This window comes from Microcaecilia unicolor, chromosome 4, assembly GCF_901765095.1.
Source record: "Microcaecilia unicolor chromosome 4, aMicUni1.1, whole genome shotgun sequence".
NCBI classification, from domain to species: Eukaryota; Metazoa; Chordata; class Amphibia; order Gymnophiona; family Siphonopidae; genus Microcaecilia; species Microcaecilia unicolor.
In genome coordinates this window covers 248,126,690-248,149,117 of record NC_044034.1, presented here as the reverse complement: position 1 = coordinate 248,149,117, position 22,428 = coordinate 248,126,690, and the positions used below count along the sequence as shown (strand labels likewise).

Here is a 22,428-nt window from a genome sequence, read left to right as displayed (position 1 = left end):
AGGATACAAATTTTCACAAACCTTCCTACCTTCTGAAGGAGTTGTATTCTACATGAACTTGTGTTTGATTCATGAGGTCTTATGTGACAGTGAAACGCAAGAGATGGCATCCTTGCTTGGTTGAACTACGTCAAAAATTCTGTCATAGTGCTGGAGGAAACTTCTTGTGTGGGGCGCCATTGGATGATGTTACCATATATGAGAACTTGTATCCTGCTGTCCTTGGAGCACACCTGCTACTGGTAAATAGTTGTGTTTTATATATGTGTGCGTATGTAAAATAAATAAGAATAAGTATATATTTTCTTCTGCAGATCTGCTGAAAATGAACGTGTAGGTAATATTACTGTAATAGGCTGGCAAATGGAAGAGAAGGTAGACCAAAGAGCTCCTGTGACTAGATCTCCTGATACAATCAATGGGAGAGTGAGTACAAATAAATCTTTTGTTGTAAAGAGAGCAATATAAAAATGACTAGCATGCTTGCTGCTCCATTTCTGTCACCACAGTCATTACCATGCTCAAGTCAGAGGGACTGTCATTTATTGGTGCAGTTCGCTGAGACTGTATTTTGCTGTTAACTTTTTTCTGCAGTTAACTTTATTTCTATGTTTGAAATAATTAATGGAAAAGTTAATGGTTTTATTACTGGAGGGTATATCAAGGTGTCTTAAAATTTTGTAGCAACCTTGTAGTGATAGATTTTCATTATATGGCAGCAAGTTTTTGAAAATAAAGTCCCTTTTATAAACTGTTGACATCCTCATATTAATCATGGTTGAATGAGACCAGAGGTATGCTATAAGATAAATCTTAATAGCAAAGAAATAATAAAGGAAAATTTATATGGCCTAAATAAATGTATTTTATAAATCTGACCAAGAACTCACTGTTGGGTTCTTTTGCTAAGCTGCAGTAAAAGGGGGCCTGCGATAGTGTCAAAGCATGTTATTGACCCATGCTGAGGCCCCCTTTTACTGCAGCTGGTAAACAGCTGTCTCTTTTTTTTTTTTTTTTTTTTTTTTTTTTTTAAAGAAATGGCCGTGCGGTAAGTGAACCACTTGTTGCACGGCCAATTCGGTGGTGAGCACTTACCGCCACCCATTGAGGTGGCAGTAAGGGCTCCCGTGCTTACCTGGGTAAGCGCCAGCGCTACAAAAGTAGAAAATATTTTTGTACCGTTAGAAATGGCATGCACTGGGGGTGGGAACTACCTCAGGGCTCCTTAGGTAGCCTGGCAGTAGCTCTAGGGCAACTCCGTTGCTGCTCGCCAGTCCTTTAGTAAAAGGGCCCTTGTATGCCTTATCCAAGCTCATGCGTTATGTCATAATGACTACTTTGTAGATTTAAGCTTATAAATATACACCTTTAAAAAAAATGCCTGTGCAGATTCAGTTCAGTATATAATATAGTTCCAAATTTCCACAGTAGTGCAAGATAAATTGTGGCGCTCCGATGGGCAATTCTAAGCTAGGTGCTAACATTTATGCATGTGTTACATGTACAAATGTTTAAAATACTAGCATTTTTGCATATATGTGCACACCTGCGCAGGTAAATGCCAACATGCTGCCTAAGTGCTATTCTGTAAATACCTACTTAACTCACTTCCCCCTCCCAAAACACACACACATGTGCTATGTAACACAGGGGTGGAACATGGGTGGGACATATAATACTGTAATTTACAGTAGTAAATTTCTACGGTGGGAATGATAATAGGTACTGAACAAGTGAATAGGTGTTAGGCGTTAAAAGCAGTAGTAGGTGGGCTTTTAGCCTGCATTTGAAGACAGAGATGGAGCTTGACGTACTGGCTCAGGAAGTCTATTCCATGCAAATGGTGCAGCAAGATAAAAGGAACAGAGTCTGGAGTTAGCAGTGGAGGAGAACGGTACAGATAAGAGAGATTTACCTAATGAATGGAGTTCCTGGGGAGGAGTGTAGGGAGAGATAAGAGTGGAGAGGTACTGAGGAGCTGCAAAGTGAATGCACTTGTAAGTCAGTATTTTGAATTATTGTTTGCTTAATAGACTATTGTACGCCACATTAAGCCTGCCTGTGGGTGGGAATATTGTGGGATATAAATGTCATAAATAAATAAAGAGGAGTTTGAACTGTATGCGGAAACAGGGAGCTTGAGGAGAGGGTAATATGAGTGTAGCGACACAGGCGAAATATAAGCCGTGCAGCAGAATTTTGAACAGATTGAAGGGGAGACAAATGGCTTAGAGGGAGACCGGTGAGAAGCAATTTGCAATAGCGAAAGCAAGAGGTGGTAAGAGTGTGGATAAGGGTTTTGGTAGTGTGCTCAGAAAGGAAAGGACAAATTTTGGCTATTATAGAGAAAGAAATGACAGATTTTAGCAGTCTGTTGAATATGTGCAGAGAAAGAGAGAGAGGAGTCAAAGATGAGCTGATGAGACAGGGAGGATGAGAGTGTTATCCACAGAGATAGAGATTGGGGGAAGAGGAGAGGTTGGTTTAGGGGGGAAAGATATGAAGCTCAATCTTGGTCATCTTTAGTTTCAGAAGGTGTTGAGACATCCAGGTAGTAATGTCAGGCAGACTGATACTTTGGCCTGGATTCCTGCTGAAATTTCTGGTGTGGAGAGGTAGATCTGGGAGTAGTCAGCATAAAAGTGAGGCCTTAAGGAAACCTTAGGATAGAGACTGCTGCTGAGAGGATGAGAGAGAGCTACAGACTAGATCAGGGATTCTCAACCCAGTTCTCAGGACACACCAAGCCAGTCTGTAGTTTTCAGCATACTGCTGTGTATATGCCTGATTTGCATCTTTTGCCCTTATGGTATGTATAGTCATTGTGGATATCCTGAAAACCAGTCTGACTAGGTGTGTCCTAAGGATACTAATGTAAGTGGCAGGCGTGGGCTCTCGAGCAGGTTGTGTTCATGTAGATTATTGTATAATGTATGCATGTATTTGTGAACTCTGCCCAAATTCTGCCCCTGTAAATGCCTACCTGCAAATTGTGCACAGTTGCATCATGTTGCATACTTTTATGTTAGTTGATACTTTATATAGAGGTCATTCAAAACTGCTTGTTTCAGTTTCAACCAAAACTGCTTCCAAAATTGTCTAAACACTTTGAGCGGAAACCAAAACTGCAGCTGAAACTGAAAGCTAAAGATTGGCTGTATGAATGTGAATCAATGAGGCCCACTGGAGATTGTCAGAGCTTGCAGTCGGTAGCTCTCTGCTAAACCCACAGATTTTTACTTTCTTGTCCCAGGAAACTGCAAGCACAGGCTGGCAACTGGGAGAGCCATTTTAACAAGGGCTTCTCAAGAAGTCTGGCAAATTTAGGTTCCCAAGTCAATGCAAATGTAGTTAAATATCCTCTGAGACAGGACCTTCATGAGAATGTATAAAACAAAAACACGATTACCAGCTTTTTATGTTTTCATTGCTTACCCAAACTGTGCACAATTAACAAGATAAAGTAACATTGAAATGTCTCCTGTTCTGTATTTAGTTATAAAACTGATTAAGGACAAAGCATGATACAGATTCTTACTAAAACTGGGTAAAAGTCCAGACACTGGTCTACACTGCAGACATTATACCAACTTGATCACAATCCAGAATAACATAGTAAATGATGGCAAATAAAGACCTGAAGGTCCAGTTCGTCTTCTCAACAGTCGCACTTGTGATCATGATTAAATCAACAATGAATGTGATGATATATACTTTATCACGAGTCTTTATTTGGCTTTTCTGGGACATAGACCGTAGAAGTCCGCCCGGCTCTGTCCTTATGTTACACCTACTGGATTTGCTGTCAAAGCTCACTCCAGCCTATCCAAATCTGTCTTGTCATTTGAGGGATCCAGACCATAAAAGTCTGCCCAGCAATGCCCTCTGTTCCAGCAATGTCCTCTGTTCCAGCTACTGAAGTTGCCATTTTATCACTGAATGTGAGGACTGTATGCTCTAAAAATTTACAATCAAGAGCAATACATTTCTCAAATTATTTTCTAATATATAAAACATTTAATTGTAATATTTCCCCACTAACACTATAAGCTGAATGGTACTTGTGTTTAAAAACAGTCACTGCAGGTTCCTTTTTCATAGAATCTAGCTTCTGCACACCACAAGTTTGATTAAAACACTGCATCTTCATTATATCCAACAGAGCCTGAAAATTCTTTAGAATCATCCAAACAGTACCCTAGCCAGAATATATGCAATAATTTAAATAATGAAAGACCATATTTTACTTTCAAGTAGAATATCCTTCATACACATGGACCTCAGCTAATCAAAAGAAGCTAAGTCACAGTGGTTTTACAATGGCTGACTTTGCACCACATTTGAAGTGACAGCTGGTGCCATATCTCCACAGAGGCTAATTCCTAAGGAGCTTATCATCCCAAATTTACAGACTTAAATTCCGCTACACTTTTGTCTCAAAAACATTTATTTGGAGCACTCTGTTTACTATACAAGATCATAACTTCATTATTGCAATCACATTGCACACAAAAAAAAGAACAAAAGAGCAACCCCCCCCCCCCCCCCAAATTACCTTACAATCTCTTGTGGACTAGTGATCCCCAGTCGCTCTGGCCCATGTCCGCTCCACTCTCAAAATGGCTGATGTGATCCTGTTGCAGCAGTCTTTCAAGATTGCCAATAGAGGTCATGGCAGCCATTTTGAGAACAGAGCCAGCATGGACAGGAGTGACTGGGTGCCACTCCTGCCCTGATTACACCCTTAGACCATCAAGCCACCCTCATTCATGACTTTAATGTCAACTGTTAAATCTATGCAGATGGCATTCTTTAAGTGTCAGCTCTTAATCCTTATTCACCAGATCTTTACATTCCACAGTTCTGTTTGGATTCAGTCTGTCGATGGATTATTTTGAAATGCTTGGTGCTTAACCCTTCCAAATCCCTAGCCCTTTGCATCACAGGTTATTCTTCTTATCCCTCTGTTTCTCCTACCCTCCAGGGTTCCCCGTTGCAATTGGTAGAGTGCCTAAAATATTTAGGTGTCACTTTGGATACAAATCTTGCATTCTATTCTCAGGTTTCCTCTGTTGCCAGATCCTGCTTTCTTTCATTATACACCATCTGTTCATTGACTCCATACATTGATGACAAACTTGTGCCATTCTTCTTTATTCCCTTGTATCATCCAAACTAGATTATTGCAACATCATTTATTCCATTCTTCCTTCCTCCCATTTGAAAAAAACCTCCAGTCTGTTCAAAACACTTCTATTCATCTTCTGAACTGCTTTGACCATGTTACTTCTCTGTTGAAGCAACACCAGTAGCTTCCGATTCCTTTTAGGATCAAGCATAATATACTGATCTTGACTAAGGCTGCCAACTGGATCCAGATTCGGAGGATAGGGTTGATCCAGTCCTGGGTTTACCCCATTGCATTCAGGGACTTGTAGTTCTGATTTTCCCACGGCTTGCCTTAAGAAAAGCAAGACTACAGGTCCCAGCATGCACTGGGGTAAACCTAGGACTGGATCAACCCTGTCCTGTGAATCTGGATCCAGTTGGCTGCCGTAACCTTGACTCATAAGATCTTACATTCCAGAGTCCCATCATACCTCTTCTCTCTCATTGTCCCATATTGTCCTGCTTGCACCCTTCATTTCTCAACGAGTAACCAATTATTCATCCCCCTGTCTGTTGTTCACTTCTAGACTCTACCAGACATTCGGCTTTCTTTTGTACTGCACCCTCGCTTTAGGGTTCTTTCCCTGCTGAACATGAACTTGGAGTGGAGATTTTCTATCTCCGATTTCAGCCTTCTCTGAAGTTACACATTGTCTATAGCCTTCCCTGGAAATAGCTAATTCAGCCGAGGTGGCCAGTCGGTGGCACCACTAATACCATATGTAATGATATACAGTGCACTCCATTTAAGTGCACGTTGGATAAGCGCATGCTCTGTTTAACTGCATGCCGTACTTCAGTCCTGTTTTAGCGCCATCAATTTCTATGGGGACAAACTTCAGTTTAGCGCACCACTGATAAGTGCAAGATTCGCTTAAATGCATGGTTTAAAACCGCTCCTCTGCAGGAAAGACTCCGCATAAGCGCGCGCACGGAATATGTAAGCCGATTGGCGCGTGACAACCAACGAGATTTCAAGTTTACTGCCCCTTTAACTGCCACAGGCAGAATAAGCGAAAGAATGTTGTTAGAGTGTACACTGGAGTTGTCGTTGTCATTGTCTTGCAACTGTAAGACTTTAACACTGGCTGAACGAATAGAAGTTCTTAAAAAATTAGAAAACAAACAAAGTCAAGCATCTATTGCTAAAGAATATGGTGTCCATCCCAGTCAAATTTCACGTATCTTGAAGCAGAAAGACCAGCTTCTGGAAGACTGGCAAAACAATACAAAACCAAACCGGAAAAGAAAACGTGCAGGGAAAGCTGAGGAGTTTGAAGATGCTCTTCTTCGGTGGTTTTCTCAAGGCAGGAGCAGAGAGTTTCCTGTCAGTGGTCCACTGCTTATGGAGAAAGCTAATCAGCTAGCTGAAAGTCTTGGACTAACTGAATTCAAAGCCACTGTTGGATGGATGGAAAGATGGAAGGAGAAGAACAACATAAAATTCAAGAAACAAGATGGTAAAAAACAAGACGCTGATGACTTTGTTGCTGAAAATTGGGTTGTTTCATTTCTTCCTACCATCTTGAACGAGTTTGCACCTTGTGACATTTTCAATGCTGACGAAAACGGTCTCTACTGGCGAGTGATTCCTGATGGAACACTTGCATTCAAACTACAGGAGGTAAAACGTCGAAGGACCGACTGACGATCCTCCTTTGCTGCAATATGGATGGGAGTGAGAAGTTGGAACCACTCGTCATTGAAAAGAACAAACAGCCTCGTTGCTTCAAGAATGTTAAGCGACTTCCTGTGTTATACGAGGCTAACACAAATTCATGGATGACTGAGGAAATTTGGAAGCAGTGGCTAAAGAAGTTAGACACTAGAATGCGGGCACAAAAGTGTCAGATTTTGTTGCTTTGTGATAACTGTGCTGCAAAACAGTGATGATGTCAGGCTGTATAACGTCAAGATGGTCTTCCTGCCACCAAACACTACCTCTCTGATCCAACATCTGGATCAGGGCATAATAGCCAATTTCAAACAACATTATCAGGCTCTTGTGCTACGTCGTCTGATGAGCGTTATGGATGACCAGACTGGCAAGGATAAACATGCTGTTGATCTGGCTCGTAATCTATCACTGTTGGATTCCCTACATATGCAGAAAGAAGCCTGGAATCATGTTACACAGGCAACTATTGTGAACTGCTACAAGTGGGCAAGCATTGTTAGGGATGTGGAGAGGGACGAAACAGATGCAGCTGTTGCAAACGCATCAGATGAACAGGCTATTGACATCACAGCCTGTGCTACTGAAGAGGAGTTTCATCACTACGTAGCTGTTGATTACGATCTACAAACAGCTGATGACAGCACTGATGTCCAGATATGCACCTACACGCAGGCAACGGCTGATAATGAAACAGATGATGAAATGAGCAGCGAGGCACATGCTGACAAAATTCAGCAACCTCCTGTCACTTTTGCAAGAGCACTGGAGAGTCTCAACACCATGCGGGCCTATCTGGATGTCAGTGATATGACAGTTTTTACCGTCTGGCAGACGTAGTCTGTGGAACTCGCAGACACAAGAGTGTACAGAGGACTATGACTGATTACTTCAAGTAAGCCTAACGTCAGTTAACGGAGACTGTATAACGTCAGTTAATGGAGACTGTATAACGTATGTATAATAAACAGTACTGTACATATGTTTATCAGATGTCAAGCTTCTTTGGGTCACAACAGTTAAGTGCAGGCTCCGGTTAACTGCATGTATTTCTTTGGTCCCAGACCCTTGCACTTGATTGCACTGTATCACTGTATTCCTTCCCCCCCCCCCCCTTGTCTGTCGTCTTCTGTCCTATAATTACATTATAGTTCTTTCATTTATTTACAAACTAGTAAAACAGGCCCATTTCTGACATAAATGAAACGGACGCTAGCAAGGTTTTCCTTGGAGTGTGTATGTTTGAGAGAGAGAGAATGAGTGAGAGAGAGACAGAGAGTGTGTGTGAGAGAGAGTGTAAGCTCTTTCGAGCAGGGATTGTCCTTCCTCATGTTAAACTTGTACAGCGCTGCGTAACCCTGGCAGCGCTATAGAAATGCTAAGTAGTAGTAGTAGTAGTGTATGTGAGACTGTGTGTGTGTGGGGCTCCAAGTTCCATGACCCCCTCCTTCCCTCCTCCCCTCCCCTCCCTCTCCTCCCCTCCGAGTTCCAGGCCCCCCTTCCGTCCAAGGTGCAGGCCTCCCTCCCTCTCTCTCCTCCCTCCCTCCCTCTCTCTCCTCCCCTCCCCAGTGTGTTCCATGCCCCCCTTTCCTCGGAGTGGGTATGTTTGAGAGAGAGAGTGTGTGGGTGAGAGATGGAGTGTGTATGTGAGAGAAAATAAGTGAGAGACACAGTGTGTGTTTGTGTCAGAGAGAGAGAGAGAGTATATGTGAGAGACAGAGAGTGAGTGTGTGTGTGAGAAAGTCAAGCCTTCAAGCCTTGAAGCATTCATGCGCTCTATAAGGCTCCATCTCCTCAATTGACGAAACGTAGTTCCAGAACGTTGCAGGAATGCTTCAAGGCTTGAAGGCTTCACTTTCTCGGCTTCAGAATGTTGGAGGTGCGTTTTATTATATAGGATGTTCATTTTATTAAGATTGTGAAGTGCTTTGATTTTATCCTGAAAGGCGGTATATCAAGTATGGAATAAACAATAGACCTGAGGGGAGCACCTATAGGTGGGCAGGGAGGAGAGGCAACTCCTTTTTGGAGGGAGGGAGACAAATAGGACAAAGCACAAATTTTTGGCTTCCACCAAAAACACACAGTTTCAGCTGAAACGGAAAAAGGATTTGGAGCCAGTTTTGGCACTGAAACCAAATTTTAGTCGGCCTCTAATTTTATGAGAGTCATTTTCTCACAGATGTGGTCAGATACGGACATACATGGCTTATCATAAAATTCTAACCAAATAAAAGTATGCAACATGACATGATTGCACATGTAAGCTATAAAATACTAGAATTTACGCATGCATCTGTAACATGCTCAGCAGTATTCTATAATGTTATCATACAAATACCTTAGTGCATAAATGCACGTGGGTGTTCACAGGAGGAGCATGGATATGAATGGGTGTGTCTTCTACTTATGTGCATAACTTATATGTGTAAGTCAGTAGTAGTAGTAGTAGTAGTAGTAAGTCCTTATGTAGGCACAAAAATTTGTCTGCTGTTGACATGACGTAAGTGGGCATGCCTAAATGTAGGCATGTATCTGCCAACTTAAGGTAGTATGTTATCACAGAAAAGTATATAAGTGCTGTTACAGAATAGGATCACAGCCCGCATAAAGTGGGCACCTGCACTGGGGTGCCAAGTTATACAATTGCCTCCACTATGGGCTAGAAGTAGAAGCTCGAAATTGACGCATAACTAGAGCCAGTGCTTGACAATAAGCAGAGGATAATGTAGTCAAATTTGTTCTCGTAATTTAATTTTATGTACTCCTGTTACCCCAGGATTCAAGGCTGGTTACATCAAATTAAAATCAGAAGTTTGGAATACAATTCATGCAATATTTTACAATTTAAAACTATTTATGTCTTATTAACATAAAATACCTAACTGATCCCAATACAGTATCCATTTTCTGTTTAAACCAAGAACCCATTAATAAACACAGTCCTTCCTTTTGTATTTAAAACTACTGTGTTATGAATATTTTGGATGCATTTTAGCATTTTACACTGGACAGTTTAAATACACAATAAAGAATATTGCCATAATCTATACAATTAAGTACCAATGAGTGAACCAATGTCTTTAAGGCTCACGTGCCAAGATAAGATCAAACTGAGCGTGGCACAGTGTGAATAACATTCTAGGATTTTTATGGATTCCAGTAATGATGTTGAGGATTTCATGAGAACAACAGAGATCTGGCTTCTGGGAGCAGATGGTAAACCACATAGCCAGTGTTCTTGAAGAATTCAACTTTAGCTTGTTCTCACTGATCCTGTAGCTAACTGCTGTCAGATTGTTATTTAAGGGAGGGGGGAGATCAGGAGCAGGTGGGTGTGTATAAAAGGTTAGTTGTGCCAAGGAGGTTTAATAAACAGGAGTGGGAGTGAGCCTATCTAGTCCACTGTAAGCAGGGAAGCCAATTAGGATAGTCTGTTTCCCCTTCCCAGTGCTGCCGTCATCCCCATTCACTCAAAGCAAAGCAAGCAAACCTATGAATCGCTGCATCCACATTGTCGTTTTATTATTGTTGGTCCATCTGTAAGAAGTCTAAAGTTGTTTCAGGTGGAGAACAAAAGTTGTTTTTGTTTTACTTATTGGACAGCTTTTTAATTTATTTGAAATAAAACAGCTTAAAATATTATAGCTGGTAGAAACAGCAATTTTAAACTCTGTATTTTGTGCTCATTTTTCTGCACTAAAAACTAAATCAATAAACTGTATACAATACAGATGGGCAAATTTCAGTGAGTATATTCGGTTTCCTGATGGGTTCATCTTAAATGTTGTTGTAATCTGCCATGGGAAGAATGGTGTTTCAAAGATGATGGACTATATTAACATTAAATGGAAGTAGAATTAAATTCTCCTTTCATTGGGGCACATGGAATCACATCTTCATCTGTTTTTTAGAAGTTTACCTTTTAGATACACAAATGGATTATTCTGTTGTTTGAGCATGTTTCAGGGACAAGTGTTTTATAAGTCAAAATAATAAAAATATTTTCTGTCAAACAGATCTCTCATTCGTTGAAATATAACTAAATGGGCTTTAAGCCCATAATGCAGTCCATTGTTTTTTTTTTTATATTTTGTTCTTGTGGTGGCTTATACTGTGACAAAGCTTTTAATCATCTTTATTAAAAGCAAAACATGTTGGTTGATAAGCTTCATACAGAACAAGAAAAAACAGTAAACCATCCAACATGGCACAATAAAAACTTTTACAGAGAACATACCCCTAGAACCCTTCCCCTCCCTCCCTATAAGCCCACCTGACTGTTTTCACCCGCCAAAATAACACAACAGATGTACATATCAGTAGGACTCAAAGCATTTCTTAACAAGCATTCCCTCCACTGTATGCAGAGCTCTCTCATGAATATTCATTGTCAATATCCTGACAAACCTGACTGCCTTGGCTGACTCCAGGACTAGGTTATCCTAACTAACTACCATAAGAGGCAGACACAGTAATTTTATTTGTATTTGGGTAGTAATTGAGGAAATGCTATTAAAAATTATATTACAAAGCATGAAGTTGACTGGGTTAACTTCTGCTGTATATCAACCAGTAGTAAATAATAGTAATGAACAATATTAAGTGCATTGTTATAATATATCACTGCATTATTCAAAACATAAGGAGCAAGTTCCCACAAACCATCTTTCTCTTTTGATCTAGGCACAGAAAAAAAAAAAAGCTTTCAAATGCTCCCTGGTTTCAACCCTAATACATGTTATAGGTGGGATAAATAAATAGATAGAAACTCTGAATGTTGAGCACCTGATTTTCATAACATGATGTCTGTTTTAGTGGCCCATTACCAGGAGAAAACAAATCTCTGTACTAATATAACACGTGCTAGGGTGTTCCTGTAACCAGCCCCTCCAACGGACCATTGATTAAGATTTATTACAAATTACTGCTCTACCTAAGAAACATTATTCCATTATTATACTTTGTGTACATCTGAATGCTGCACAAGCTGGCATGTTTGAAAATATAAGTGAGATTAAATAAAAATGCTACCAACAATAAAGAACGACAAGGTGGATGCAGCAGCTCATAGGTTTGCTTGCTTTGTTTTGAGTGAACGGGGATGACAGCTGCGCTGGGAAGGGGAAACTTAGACTGACCGAATTGGTTTCAGCACTTCATCTCCTGTCAAACCTCCTTGAGTTGTGCATCATTTGTGAAATAGTATACATTTACATTATAAGATTGTATCAATGTAACAAGGAGTTTTAGATAAATGTTGAACAGAGTACGTGCAGAGTCGGTTTATTCTGTCTTAACGATGGGAGATCAGTAGCTGGGTTTCTGAAGAGGGTAGCACATAGAGGCTGTAATGCAAGATCAGCATCAATGTTCCCGCTCAGTAGAGCGCATGAGTGATTGCTCATATATTTTAGGAGTGTTGCTCACAGAGTTTACATGGTTTGTCATAAAAATGCTTTTTGTGCTATATACAGAAATGCTTCTAATGCTGACGCTCAAAAATGTTTGGTTTTTAAAACTTGTTGCTCACACACAAAATAATTTGCACGCACCAGGCCACTCTTTAGAGGAAACATTGGTCCGCACCCTAGTCTTTTTCATTATCCCCTACCTGCTTCATTGTTAACTGTCTAACAGCCACATAGTTGTAAGAATTGTGCACAGGATATGAAGTTAGAAACTTATTTTCCCCTCCTCTAAATAATTAGGATGTACTTTATTTGTTTTTGAGGCACATGGCAGCAGCAAATTTTCTGGTGTATCCCCAGCTTAAGAATTTACTAGTTGTCAAGTTGAGCCTAGCTGCTGCAGTGTTAACTAGAAGTGGAAGAGCTCTCTGTGTTCTATAAGGGGCATAACTAGTAGAATATCTCAATCAAGGGGAGGCCATATTCTCATACTGATAGACACTGTCACTGACCTCCTGTTCAGGGAAAACTTGAGGTCTGCTGAGCACTATCCTGTGTGCTTCACTATTAACTCATGGATGTAGATGTACTTGTGAGAGAAATCATAAATCATAAAATTGTTTTTGATATTAAATTATGCACAGCCTTTTTGTATTTATATATTCACATAGGGTAATGATTTCCAATCCTTTTTTTGTTTAGACTGTACTACCAGTTGATGAAAGCTTAACAGAATCTTTAGGAATCAGATCTAAATATGCATCATTGCGGAAAGACACATTGCTAAAATCAGGTAAGTGTCGCTCAGCAAGACTCCCTGTTGACAAATTAATTTATATATGTGCAATCAAAAGTGGAAATAAAAATTAAAGAGCTGCTTTAGTGCTATAGCTCAGCTGGGAGGCACAACAACAAAAAGGTTACAGAAGTTATGCTTCCTTGCAGTAAAATTTTAAGATTTACTGCAAGCAGGAAGTGAGTCACACTGATCACATTAAGTCAAAAAGAAGCGTAAGAACACTAAGGTGAAAAATCTACTGAGATTTCTTTTTCCTAGCATGGTGGTCCTTGCAAAAGGGAAAGGAAAACCTGGACCCTGGAAGCCATTTTCTCTTGCTCATCTTGCATATCACTCTGGCTACCAGTTAGGTTCTTTTCAAGCTATACAGCTGTTCCCTTAAGACGCTGTTGTCTTTCCACATGTTGCCAGTGAGAAACTTTCAAGGATCTGGAATGAGATTGCTAGCAAATGGTTTACGTAATTTGGGAGGAGCAGTGCTGGGATTGTGAGTTGCACACACATTTTGTAAAATGTGCATCAGCATGCATAGAGTTTATGCACAAAATTACACCTTTGGAGCAGAAGGTGTAAATTTGTGTGTGAGAATTTGTGCATTGCAGGGGGTCATTGTGGGATCCTATTATAAAGGTACGTAGCTACCTGTGTTGCCTTTATAAAAGAGGAGCTTTTTTTTTTTTTTAATATTTTAGATCCCCATATTTATAATTTTGTCCTTTTCCTATACTGTTACTTTTTTAGCAATATCCAGAGGCCTCCTGGCAGCCAGAAAATCATTGGGGCTGATATTTTAAAGCATTTTGCCTTAGCATTTTTACCCAACCATTCCAGAACCTGTGGGTGTTGTCAGTCAACCAGCACATGGAGACAGTAACACAAAGTAGTTTCATGTGAGTCATGCTGTAAGGGTACTGTGCTGGATAGGCCCGTTTCTTTTCAGTATGAGAGAAGAGTCTGCTTCAGAAGCAAATGTATAGGAAATACTTGAACAGGTCCAAGTCCCTTTCCGCTAACTTCTCCTAACTCTGGAAGGGGTTTCTTGGGGATGAGGTTGCCTCAGGAGGGACATGGCTGGATGCTGGCTTCTGAGCTAGTTTGAGAACTGGATCCCAGTTGAGCATGGGGAGCTCTGAGCTAATATATGAAGATAGGAGTACTCAGGAAAGGCCGAGTCTATTCCTTCCTTCCCCCAGCCACCCTTTTACTGTGGAACGTTAAAAATTTGCCTTCAGGAGAAAGCAAGTATATTTCATTTCTTATTCTGCATAATGAAACCATGTAAGGATGTAGGCTTCTCTTTTATCAGCATTGTGCTACAAGGAACTCAGGCATAGTTCAGTTGGGGTAGTGCCAAGAATGCCATTACTCTCTTTTTGGCAGCTGCCAGAGTTTTCCACAAGATTAAACTGAGTAAGCCAGCTTAGTACTTGAAGCTCTATGTCATTACTATGTAAGAAGCCATTTGGGTGTATTATTTTACTCCAAAGAAAAGTTCACATTGCTACCACTGTTCTGGCTATGCCTTAAGAGCAGGAAGATGTGTACAGTAGCTGTCCCCAGAAACACTGCTCTGCTTATCAAGGCATTTTTCTTTTTTCTTTTTTTGTCTTTCTTCAGCAGTCTTGTTCTTGAGAAACGGTAGCCATTTCTGTTTCTGCCTATTCCCACCAGAATCTATCTCATTGTCAACAGCCACTTCCATCCTGTTTGCTAGGTACTTATTTCCCCGAGGAGACATTTTCTAGCCTGAATTTTTTGGGGACTCAGTCATCTACTGTCCGCTTCTCTCACAAATTAGTTCCTTATTTTGGAAGTGCTTGGCTGTACTTGAACACCATGGGGCACAGAACTCTACTTTCTTACATATCCCAAATAATAATTTGATTCTGAGCAGGAATAGTAGCTCCTGAGATGCTATACTGTGCTAGGGGGCTGGCAGCTTGTAGGCAGTTGATATTTTGGTTGACTGAGTGATGGCAGGTGGGAGAATTTCACCTGTGTGGATGAATACTAGTTTTCTGGGATGATTCCTACTCAAGTGTAATTTTAAGGTGCAGCTATTTAGAGGTCCGCAATTACTTAATAATATGAGCTATGTTGCTAAAGCCCTTGCTGGGATAAATAGCAATTTACATATATAATTTATTTCTTCTCTGCTGCTACAGTGCATGTAGTGCTAAACATCAGTCCAGGGAGGAAATTTAGTTATCAGTCTGTTTTAAAACTCAGATGGGGACACAGTTGATTCTTCTACTTTATATCATTCTTTTTTTTTTTTTTTTTTTAATTATATTTATTGAAATTTTTGAATAACAATATATAACACTTGTCATGGCACAATCATATGACACATATATACAACTTCCATAACCAATAACAGGAAAGTGAACAAATTCCCTCCTCCCTCCCTACCCCTCTACCTAACATGAGAAACTCTTACTCATTAGTGAAGGTTAGTCGTATTGTGGTCAATTATTCGCTTTCAGAGTCTAGGAACAATCAAGTGGGGCGCATCAAGATCTATCCCATTGTGTCCTCTCCATGTGCGATAGCGCTCCCATAGCAAGTTAAATTTTGTTATATGTCCCGATTTCAAGGCTGTCAGTTTTGACATTTGGAAGAGGTAGTCCATCTTATGTATCACCCGGATCACCGGTGGTGCCATTGTACTTTTCCACGCTGCCGCCAATGTTATTTTCCCAGCTATAAACCATATAGAAGTAAGTCTGTGGTCAGCAAGGCGCACTCCAGGTGGACGAACATGTAGTAAGCATATCTCAGGCTTAGCTGAATATCGCACCCCAGTCACTTGAGCAAACGTATCAATCAATTCCGTCCAATATATTTGGATCTTAGGACAGAACCACCAAATATGGGCCATGTCCCCCACCATTGTACATCCTCTCCAACATTGATCAGACCCTTTCCCATACATTTTTACCAATCTCTTTGGAGTATAGTACCATTGATACAATATTTTATAGCTGTTTTCAGTGAGAGAACTAGATACAGAGGCATGTAACATGTGTTCTAAAGCTTTTTCCCATTGGGTCTCATCTAGAGTTATCTGTAGATCTCGCTCCCAGCGTTGTATATAGTATTGGATTGGAGCCTGATCAGCAAGCAGGGCCCCATATAGGCGAGACACACAACCCCTATGGCTACCCGCCCTCATTGCTCTTTCTATATCTACCTCCTCCCGAATCAGTTCTGTTTTTGCTTTCTTGTTTATATAATCTCTATATCGTTGGTAGTGAAATAGGTGAGAGGTTGGTAATCCATAGTCCTCTTGTAATTCTTCAAATGGGGTTACTTGGTCATCTTCCCACAGTTGACTTAGCGTGATAAGACCCCTCCTTTCCCATTGGCCATAAAGAGGATTGTCTACCCCCAACGGACATCCCGGGGCAGTTTTTATTGTCATCTGTTGAAAGTGTAGTCTATTGGGTAGAGTCCTTTGCCTAACCGCCCACCATGTTTGCAAGGGGTATTGCACTGCTATTGGGGCTTTCCTAATATAAGACTGGAGTTGGCTCTTTGGTAGCCACAGTATAGAGCGTAAGTTTGCTAATCCCATCCAGTGTTGTTCCATCTGGACCCATGATTTAGTACTACCAGTGCTCCACTCTGCTAATACTCGTAACTGTGCTGCTTGGTGGTATAGAGCAAAATTTGGGACTCCCATTCCTCCTCTTTTTTTTGATTGGTACATAACAACCGCTCGTACCCGTGGTGGTTTGTGTTGCCACACATAGGCGAAAACCTTTCTATTAAGTTGTCGAAAAAATCCCTTCGGTACTGGTAATGGTAATGCGAGGAACAGGTATAAAAGTTTGGGCAAAATCATCATTTTTATGGCTGCCACACGTCCCAACCATGACAGCTCTAACCCCTCCCACCTGTCAAGATCTCGAAACAATTCTTTAAGTTTCTGGGGATAGTTAACTTGATGGAGGTCCGACAATTTGGGTGTTAATTGAATGCCTAGATATCGGAGGGACCGCTGGACCCATTTGATCTGGAATTGTTGTCGCAGTGAGGCTTCGTCCCCTGCCGCCAGTCCCAATCCCAGAGCCTCAGATTTATCTATATTCACCCGGAACCCGGACATGGTGCCGTATTGATTCAATTCTTGTAATATATATGGTAAGGACTCGCCTGGATTAATCACTGTTAATAAGATATCATCGGCGAATAGCATGACTTTGTGTGTTAGATGCCCCACCTGGAGACCATGTATGCGTGGATGTTGTCGTATGCATTGGGCCAAGGGCTCCATTGTTAGTGCAAACAGCAGTGGGGACAGGGCACAACCCTGGCGGGTCCCACGTTCTAATGTTATTGGGTCAGAGTTGGTTCCATTGATTCTCAGTATTGCTAATGGCTGGGTATATAATAATTGGAGCCATACTATAAACCGTCCTACAAATCCCATTCGCTTTAGTACTGCAAACATAAAGACCCAATTGACCCTATCGAACGCCTTTTCGGCGTCTAAAGACAGGAGCAACATTGGCTGTCTGGTATTGGTTGCCTCCTGAATCAGGTGGAGTGCCCTGCGAATGTTATCTATTGCTTGCCTTCCCATGATGAATCCCGCCTGGTCCTCTTGTACCAGCTTCGGCATGAGTCTTTGTAGTCTCTTAGCCAATATCTTAGTAAAAAGCTTGTAGTCCGATCCCAACAAGGAGATCGGACGGTAGGAACCACAGTATTGTGGATTCTTTCCGGGTTTAGGTAAAACTACTATATTTGCTATCCGCCAGGTGTAGGATAGCTCCTCTTGGGTATCAAGCTCATTAAATGTTCGGACTAGTAAAGGGATTAAGAGCTTGCTATACCGTTTATAAAATTTGTTTGTGAATCCATCTGGGCCCGGGGATTTACCGTTAGGCATATCGCTTATGGCCCACGCCACCTCATCTGCCGTGATCGGTGCAGAGAGCGCCTCCGCTTCTACCATTGTCAATGTGGGTAGGGCCGCCTTTGCAAGATAATTCTGGGCTTCCTGCGCATCTAAAGTACCCTCCGTTTTGTATAAGGCCGTGTAAAAGTCTGAGAAGACTGTCCTGATCTCTTCTCCTGTTATACATAATTTCCCCTCCCTATTGAATATGGAGGGCACTTGTGTATGGGTATAGTGCTTTTTTAACTTAAATGCTAGTAGCCGTGAAGCTTTGTTTCCAAATTCGAAATGAGCTTGTCTCACTCTTTGGAGGTGCTCTGCTATCTCTGCCATTTGAATTTCCCTAAGTTCTGTCCGTAATGCGTGTATTCGGTGGTTTATAGCTCCCGCCCCCGGTCGCCCTGCACATTGTTCAGTGAGGTCTCTTAATTCCGCGTGTATTTGTTGGGTCCTCGCTCTTACTTGTCGTTCTAGATGGATTTGTAAGGATATAACTTTTCCCCGGAGCACGGCCTTACATCCTTCCCAGAGGATCCCAGCTGATACTTCATTATTATCATTGATGTCAATGTACTCTCTAATATCTGCTTCTATCCTGGCGGCTATGATTGGGTCTGCTAGTAGTTTGTCACTAAAGCGCCACTGTGGCGTTCCAGGGCTCATTACCTTTAATTTCAACTCAAGGACTACTGGAGCATGGTCTGACCATGTCCTCGGATATATCTGAATATCCACTGTATTTGTCATTAATGTCAAGTGCCCCATCCAAAAATCTATGCGGGAATGAGAGTTGTGTACAGCCGAGTAAAATGTATAGCTTTTAGTTTGAGGGTTTCTGTGTCGCCAAATGTCTACTAGTTGCCATTGTCTCATGAATTTATATAATTGGGATCGATCTGCTTGTGAGTAGCGTATCCCTTGCGTAGAATTATCTAGTGTTGGTTGCAGTGTGAGATTATAATCACCACCCATTAAAAGGGTCCCTTCAACATGTTTAGAGAGGAGCACTGATAGGTCCGAATAGAAGGCACCTTGTTGGTCATTGGGGGCATATATATTTAAAAGTGTCAACACCTCTCCTTCCACTTTTACAATCATCAATAGATATCTACCCCCTTTGTCCCTTACTATCCTTTGCACTTGCCAGGGGTATTTATTGGATAATGCTATCAGGACTCCGTTTTTTTTCCTTTCTGTGAAACTTGATGCAAAAAATATTTGCTGTGATCTCATGTTACTACCCAGCCGCTCTGCCTCCTGTAGTAAATGGGTCTCTTGAATAAACGTTATATCAGCATGGAGGCGTTTTATCTCCTGAATCATAAGATGTCTCTTTCCTGGTGAATTAAGTCCCTTTACATTAAGGGTCATGCATTTAACAATACTCATCTCAACTGTGTGACAATCTCTTTTGTCCCTCCTCTATTCCCAATCCTCTGGTCTATTCCCTCTTGAAAGTCCTGCTCTCTAACCTTCAAGAAATGTCGAATCTGAACTAATCTCCCCCCAACTAGAAACTCTTTTACCCTCCCCTCCCCCTTTAAGACATCCTCGTATCCAAAGCACAAGGGTGTCATAGAGGGAAGTGACCCACCCACCCACATATTATCAATTAACAATTTGAGCCCCACTGCTTTGGGCAAAGTAATGTGAAGTGCTAATTGCGCAACTGAAAGGCATTTTTTTTTTTTTCTTTTTTTTTTCCTTTACATATTAAATGTCATCACCTTACACTGTTCAATCTTACAGTCAGTTTCTTGTAACTTATGTTTGGAATCAGCTTTTGTTGTGTCCGTTCCTCCAGTCACTTCTTTGCTTTGTCTTCGGGTCTTCGTAGCTGGGTATCAGAGTGTTGTCGCTGTAGTCGTCCTTTTCCCGCTGTGACCCGCTGCCATCTTGGTCTATCTCCAGTTAATGGTATACGTTTCCTGGGAGTATTAATGTCTCCGCTGGGGCCTGCTTCCGGAAAGATATGCGTTGCCTCTGCGATATCTCGTATTTGGCATTGCTTCCCCTCCTTGTAAAATCGCAGCACAAAAGGGTGGCCCCAGCGATATTTAATCCCCTTGTCTGTCAAAAATTTCGTGAAGGGTCGGAGTTCTGCCCTTCTTTTCAAAGTAGCCGCCGCCAGGTCTTGGTAACATTCAATATGGTATGTGTCCCATTCAAATCCTGGCGTGGAGCGCGATGCCTGCATGACTTGTTCTTTTAATTTAAAATCGCTGAAGCATGCAATAATATCTTTCGGGCGGTTTGATGTTAAAGTTCCTAAAGCTCTGTGGGCCCTCACCAGTTGGATTGTAGCAGGGTCTCTTGTGATTTGAATGTTCTGGAGCAGCGCACTCACAATTTTTTGAACTGTCTGTTCACAATCTGTATAGTGTGGTGTATCTGGCAGACCCCTAAATCGCACATTGCATCGGCGGCTCCGATTTTCAAGATCTTCTATTTTGTCCCAGACTTGCTGGGTATCTTGTCGGGCCTCACGGTGCTGGGAGTCGAGTGTCTGGATTAAGTCTGTTTGTTCCTCCAGGCGGTCTTCTATTTCAGTTACTCGTAGGCCCAGCGCGCCTATTTCTCCGCGTAGCTCCGCCCCCATCGCGGCGATGTCTGCCCGCACTGCCGTTATTATTTCCGTTTTTATCTCCTGCAACCAGCCCCGTATTTCCTGCATATTTGTATCTTCCTGGATCCGTCCCTCCCCCGTAGCGAATAGCGACGGGGAGAGCGGCGGGGGACTCCCCCCTCGGGGCTCGGATTGGCGCTGTTCGAGAGCTGGCGTGCTTGAACTCGCGGCTGGGCCCGTATACGCGAATGTTTGTAAGTCGACCGCTGGGGCTTTCGAGGTCAGCATCTTTCGCTTACCCTTGGTTTTAAATGCTGTTTTCTTGCGTTTCTCAGTCGCGTTTGCTTGTTTTTCATGCAGTGGGTTTACTGATTGTTTGGGGCTGATCGGAGCTCGTGGCTCAGGCAGCCATTTCAGGTGGTGACGTCACTTCCTCCCTTTATATCATTCTTGATATTTAAAGGTTGTAAAACTGCTATTAGGTTGAGAACATACTTCAGTAATGAAAAATCCATGAAGTGCCGAAACCTCCACTGAGCAGATAATTAATAATAGCTGAGTTATACATACGGAAGGGCACATGATGAATTCTAGACAGAAGCTTGCAACAAGTCAAAGTTGAAACTATGGATGGGACCTCCAGGACACCCAAAAAGACTCTTATTAGGACTTCTGTTAGTTTGTATTCCTCCAAAGACTAGTTGTCTTGTGATCAGTGGGGGATTTTTTGCATTCTTTTTCAGGCTCTAGAGCATCAGTGTGCTTCCTGTGACCACAGCAGGTCTCGGCCCTTAATTCTAGGGTTAGTGAATTCAGTCCAGCACTCCAAAGCACTGTTTCAAATTTCTTCCTTCATTCTCAGGAGAAAAGGATCTTTTCCTCCTGGTTTTGTGGCAACTCTTACTATTCCTTTCTCCATCTAGTTATAGTTGTTCTGGAGACACTTGTAAAGTGCTTCAGAAAAAAAAAGTCTTTATTTTTTTTGCCGTATTGTTAAATGGGGATAAGGAATGCAAGAGGTTTTATATATTTGTTCTTCTTCTGCTGCATGAGTTGGGCGGTTACCTCAGGGCACGGAGTTCTTTTCTCCCTCGGTTTGGGTTTTATTAACTCTCTTTTTACACTCTGATTGCTCTGCTATGTCCTGCTTTCAATGCCAACCCTTTCCAAGTAGATCAAGAGGTAGGATCCTATCCTGGTCTTCGCTTGGCCCCTGCATGGTGAAACCCTCTTTTGTCCAGTTCTGGTTCCTATAAGAACATAAGTGTTGCCATACTGGTTCAGACTGAAGGTCCATCAAGCCCAGTATCCTGTTTCCAACAGTGGCCAATCCAGGTCACAAGTACCTGGCAAGATTCCAAAGCAATAAAACAGATTTTATGCTTCTTACCCTAGAAATAAGCAGTGGATTTTCCCAAGCCCATCTTAATAATGGCTTATCATCCAGGGTTCGGTGTGGTTTACATCAATTATAGAGGTTAGTGTGGTACATTAGGATGGGATTGCTAGTGGCTTGTGAGGAAGTGGGAACGAAATCAGGGTCTTGCAAGGTGTGGTTTCGATATTTAGGAAGCAGTGTGTGGGTGTGTGATACTAAGTGGTGATTAGGAAGATATGGGTTTTTAGACTTTTCCTAAAGCTAATGTAGTTCTTTTCTGTCCTGATTATGATAAGAAGGGAGTTCCATAGTGAGGTGCAGACCACCAGGAAGAGCAAATTGAAGGTCTAAAGAAATCTGGTCCCCTTGTGAGATATTGCTGATAGGAACAGTTGATCATTCAATCTCTTTTATTGAGCTAGACGTAATGATGAGATTTCAGTCAGCAAGTGGGAGGTGACTCCATATAGAATTAGATGGACTATGCAGGCGGCTTTTAATCTGATCCTTTCATCGATAGGGAG

The 22,428-nt window shown here is 41.7% G+C and overlaps 1 protein-coding gene across 5 annotated transcripts in view; it reads left to right on the top strand.

Moving 5' to 3' along the window:
• INPP4A (inositol polyphosphate-4-phosphatase type I A) overlaps positions 1 to 22,428 on the top strand; it is a 349,368-nt gene that overhangs the window by 167,013 nt on the left and 159,927 nt on the right. For all 5 annotated transcript variants that reach the window (XM_030201389.1, XM_030201388.1, XM_030201387.1 and 2 more), the window contains 2 exons: positions 315 to 426; positions 12,958 to 13,048. In XM_030201389.1, the coding sequence (XP_030057249.1) occupies positions 315 to 426; positions 12,958 to 13,048 (203 nt within the window). The remainder of the gene's footprint in view (positions 1 to 314; positions 427 to 12,957; positions 13,049 to 22,428) is intronic.